Source organism: Cuculus canorus, chromosome 32 (genome assembly GCF_017976375.1).
Source record: "Cuculus canorus isolate bCucCan1 chromosome 32, bCucCan1.pri, whole genome shotgun sequence".
Classification (NCBI taxonomy): Eukaryota; Metazoa; Chordata; class Aves; order Cuculiformes; family Cuculidae; genus Cuculus; species Cuculus canorus.
The window spans coordinates 1,509,380-1,514,302 of record NC_071432.1 but is presented as its reverse complement, the minus strand read 5'-3'; the positions used below and the strand labels follow the sequence as shown (position 1 = coordinate 1,514,302).

The following is a 4,923-nucleotide window of genomic DNA, read 5'->3' as shown; positions in this document are numbered from 1 at the left end:
CCAGAAGATGATTTCTCAGAAGGATTATCACAAGGGCAAAGAGCAGACTCTGGCCTGAGATAAACTCTGGGAAATGAGCAAAGAAGGGGAGGCAGATTATTGTCAGTGAAACCGCGTGCATTGGGTCAGTTGGCATAGGGCAGCTCTGAGCTCCTGGTTCCTCAAGCTGTAGATGAGGGGGTTCAGTGCTGGAGGCACCACCGTGTACAGAACTGAAACCACCAGGCCAACGGTTGGGGAGGAGATGGAGTGGGGCTTCAGGTGTGTAAATATGTTGGTACTGAGAAACAGGGAGACCACAGCCAGGTGAGGGAGGCACGTGGAAAAGGCTTTGTGCCGTCCCTGCTCAGAGGGGATCCTCAGCACAGCCCTGAAGATCTGCACATAGGACAGTATGATTAAAATAAAACAGCCAAATGCTACACAGACACCAAACACAACAAGGCCAAGTTGTCTGAGGTAGGATTGTGAGCAGGAGAGCTTGAGGATCTGTGGGATTTCACAGAAGAACTGATGTACGGCATTTCCCTGGCAGAGGGGCAGGGAAAATGTATTGGCCGTGTGCAGGAGAGCATTGAGAAACCCAGTGCCCCAGGCAGCTGCTGCCATGTGGACACAAGCTCTGCTGCCCAGGAGGGTCCCGTAGTGCAGGGGTTTGCAGATGGCAACGTAGCGGTCATAGGACATGATGGTGAGAAGAGAATACTCTGCTGAAATGAGAAAGACATAGAGAAAAACTTGGGCAACACATCCTGCATAGGAAATGGCCTTGGTGTCCCAGAGGGAATTGGCCATGGATTTGGGGACAGTGGTGGAGATGGAGCCCAGGTCGAGGATAGAGAGGTTGAGGAGGAAGAAGTACATGGGGGTGTGGAGGTGGTGGTCGCAGGCGATGGTGGTGATGATGAGGCCATTGCCCAGGAGGGCAGCCAGGTAGATGCCCAGGAAGAGCCAGAAGTGCAAGAGCTGCAGCTCCCGTGTGTCTGCGAATGCCAGGAGGAGGAACTGGGTGATGGAGCTGCTGTTGGACATCTGCTGCCTCTGGCCATGGGGCACTGTCAGAGGAGGAAAGGACAGTGATAAGTTAGGGGAGAATTTCCTGAGCCAAATCGAAGACATCTGTCATTCCCTTCCCCTGATGCACACACACTGTCCCTTCTCTCGCAGCCCTTCCTTCAGCTCCGAGCCTGGAGCCCTGCTCGGTGCCGGCTGAATGTGCCGGGAAGAGCAGGGCATCTGCATGCTCGCTGAGAGGAGTCAGATGCGATAGGAGAGGTTTGCGTCCTGGAGGAAAGTTCACAGCTTGGAAGGAAACCTCAAGGAGAGTCAAGTGTCCTCAGGATGGCATTTGATGAAGGGAGATTCAGGTCCTTCCCCAGTCCCACTGACTGCATTGCCCTCAGCCCCACAGCTTACAGGAAAGCTGGGACACGGGTTCCCATGGACACAAGTGCAGGAAGGGAGCCACCAGGGCAGTGGGTGACTCTGCAGCTGCAGCTCCCATCCCCAGAGAGCCTGGCAGCAACAATGAAATAACAGGAGCAAGAACACAGACAAGGGGAGAAACAGGGAGAAATAGAGTGAGGGTCTGGCTGTGAGAGGCCAGGGCAGAGGCAGCTAGGCAGCCTGACAGCATTCCCCTTCCCCAGCTGTGCTCGCCCCCTCCCAGACACCAACCTTGCCGGGCAGTTGCTCTCAGCCCCTGGGCTCTGGAGAGGGCACTGGAGCTGTGGCTGCAGAGGAGGGGGTTCAGCCTTGGAGCCCAGAGCCCTGAGGGCAGAGGCTTTGCTGGGTGGGAGAGGAGGCAGGGGGCTTGCTCAAAGGAAGGGGCTGCACTGGAGGGGATCTCACAGAGCTGTCTGAATCCTTCCCTCATCATTTCGAATATATATGCTCTCATTCCTTTATCCTATCCCTTCTGCCTGCACTGTTTCCTCTGTCAATGTGTTTCCCTGTCCCATGTCTTTCCCGGTCAGCACTCACCTTGGCCCCAGAGGAACCTGCCTGTTTGCAGGGCACTGTCTGATTTCTCCCTCCCACAACATCTCCTTTTTAAATTTCCTCTCATTCCGTGATCCTATCCCCTCTGCCTGGAAATTTCCCTCCTGGGAACTCTTGCCCTGTCCCATGCCTTCTCCCTGTCAGTGCTCACAGACCCCGTCTGACCCTCTCTGCTCTCCCCCCGGCCCTACACAAACCTGCCTGTTTGCTGAGTAAAACTGAGCACAGGTTCTTATTTAAGAGCAGAAAGGGACAGGACAGGCTGAGCCTGATGGGTCCAGCAGAGGTGATGCTGATGCTCTCCATGGGCAGAGGAGCAGCTGGAGACAATTTGTGGCACCTGCATTGTCCTGCACCCACAGACTCACCTTGATAAGGGTTATGAAGATTTTTCTCCAAATGAAGCCTCCTCTCTCTTCCCACCCCACCCTGCCTTGAACCTCTCTCTGCCCCCTCCTCTCCCCTCGCTGCCTGCAGGCAGTGCCCTCAGCCCTGCTGGGCTTTGCAGAGGAGCTGCTCCTGCCCAGAGATGGCTCTTTGTAGCGCTGCCCACTTGCCACCAGCTCCCTCCCTGCCAGGAGCCCAGCCCAGCTCAGCAGCAGAGGAGCAGCCCAAGGCAGCCCTTGCTCTGCCCCCTCGGGGCTCCCTCCAGGTGTCCCTGGGGCTCCAGGGGAACCTGCTGAGAAACAGCCTGAAGCCAACCCTGATGTTCCCTCCCTCAGATGGGCAGAGACACTTCTGTCCTGCAGTGTCATTGCTCCTGGCAGAAAAATAGATGGGCACGAGAATCACTTTTCTCGTCCCATCTTTAGACAGGACAGCAGGGAGGTGACAAAGAATGATCTCATTTCTCCAAGCTGGGAAGATGTGTTCCATTGAGTGAATTTAGGCATTTTACCCACACGTGGGATCTTGGACGCTTCTGGTTTCCCAGGTTTCCTTCTGGCAGGGATGAGCTTGCCTGGTGCCACAGCTGCAGGGCTTCAGCCCCACTGGGCAGCAATGCCCTCAGCCAGGGGCACAGGCAGGAGGAGCTGGAGCCGTTCCTGTGGGACACAGAGCTGGGACATGGTCACAGAGCTCAGGACAGATGGGCTTCAAGGACAGCATCCTGCAAGCACAGAAAGGGCCCAGGGAGAAAACAAATGTCAACTTGAAAGGCCATTCCAGGGTCCCATAATGAGTGTTTGGTCTTCAGGAACAGTTAAAGAAGGAACAAAGCCCTTGCTGGGTTTAGGAAGAGCAGGGATAGACACATCTTAGATTCCTTGTGTCCTCTTTGCCTCTGTCTTCCCCACCAAGGTCTCCCAGGCCTCTAGGACTCAGGGCAGGACTCTGGAGGAGATCAGCCAGCAGTGGGTGGGGATCAAGTCTGGGGTCACTTGAGCAAATGTAATCCTTCCCAGTCTATGGCACAGGAGGGGCAGCTTCCCAGGGAGTTGAGTGAGCAGGATGATGTCACAGTGAGGACACTCTCCATCATCTTCCAAAGGTCATGGAGTCTGGGGGAACTCCCTGAGCACTGGCACAACTCACACATTACCTGTCCTTTTCAGGAATGGCCAGCGGATGAGCAGGGGAGCGAATGACTGTGCCGCAGGCCTCGTCCACTTGCATCCTATTCCTGGGTGTCTGAATAAGAGGGGGACTGGATTTCCCTTGGGCAGATTATTTCTTACCATCCCTTAATGACTTCACTCTTCAGTGATCAGAAAAATCTATGAAAAGCTGTTTGATGGCCCAAATCTGGTATGACCTCGAACTTCTCTGACCTGAGTCTTCTATGACCTTTCTGTAATCCAGTCCTTCTAAAACCCAAATGAACTCTCACGCTTCTGTGACTCAAGTATTCTATGACCCGAATCTTCTATGACCCCACACTTCTATGAAGCTTCTATGACTGAAATATTCTCTCAGTCCTCTATGACCCATCTCATGTATAACCTGACTCTTCCATGCCCCATCTCTTATATGATGAGGCCCTTCTATGCTCTAAGCCTTCTATGACCTTCTATGACCCAACTGTTCTCTGAGTCTTCTATGCTGCAATTTTTTATGGCACAATTTTTCATGACTTCTATGACAGGAATCATCTATTCTGCAACACTTGTATGATCAGACAGAGTTAGAACCAGAGTTTTTAATCACTTGACTCTTCTGGGACCTGACCCTTCCATGACGCAACAGGTCTATGAACAAATCCTTCTATTAGCTGAATCTTTTATTATTTGACTCCTCTACAACACTTCTATGACTCCGACTCTTACATGAGCCAATTCTTGTGTCACCCGACACTTCTGTAACCTGAGTCTTCTATGACTTGAGCCTTCTATCACCCTTCTATGTCCGGATGCTTCTATGACTCAACACTTCTATGATGTGACCTTTCTTTGATGCAATGCTCCTATGACCCTTCTTTGATCCAACATTTCTAGGTACTTTCTAGGACCAACCCCTTCTATGACCCAACTCTTCTATCAGCCCACTTTTCTGTGATCCCTGTGAACCTAAACCTCCTGTGAACCTAAACCTACTGTGAACCTAAACCTCCTGTGAACCAAGTCTTCTATGACCCTACTCTTCTCTGACTCTGTTATGGCATTCGATGACCCAAAAATTCCAGGAATCTTCTATGATCCAACTCTTCTGTGACCCAACTCCTTTATGATCTAAATACATTATGAAGAAATCATTTTATGACCCAACCCTCATATGACCTGGCACAACAATGATCTGATTTTTCCATGACTTTTCTATGACCTGGATCATCTATGACCTGATTGTTCCTTAACACATTTATGAACTGACTCTTCTATGACCAAACCCTTCTAAAACCAAAAACTCACACACTTTTAAGACTTCTGTCTCTTCCAACATCCAAATATTCTATCATCATTTTAACCACCTCGATCTTCTATGACC

At 51.6% G+C, this 4,923-nt stretch overlaps 1 protein-coding gene and 1 pseudogene across 1 annotated transcript; both read right to left on the bottom strand.

Annotated features, from left to right (window-relative positions):
* LOC128849707 (olfactory receptor 14A16-like) overlaps positions 1-4,923 on the bottom strand; it is a 94,431-nt pseudogene that overhangs the window by 31,895 nt on the left and 57,613 nt on the right.
* On the bottom strand, positions 49-1,047 carry LOC128849711 (olfactory receptor 14J1-like). The gene has a single exon (XM_054052201.1). It carries the CDS (start codon positions 1,030-1,032, stop codon positions 103-105), a length of 930 nt encoding a protein of 309 aa, XP_053908176.1. The 5' UTR covers positions 1,033-1,047; the 3' UTR covers positions 49-102.

Excerpts from the sequence above, each read along its gene's own strand:
- LOC128849711 (XM_054052201.1), bottom strand. The coding sequence starts at position 1,032 with ATGTCCAACAGCAGCTCCATCACCCAGTTCCTCCTCCTGGCATTCGCA.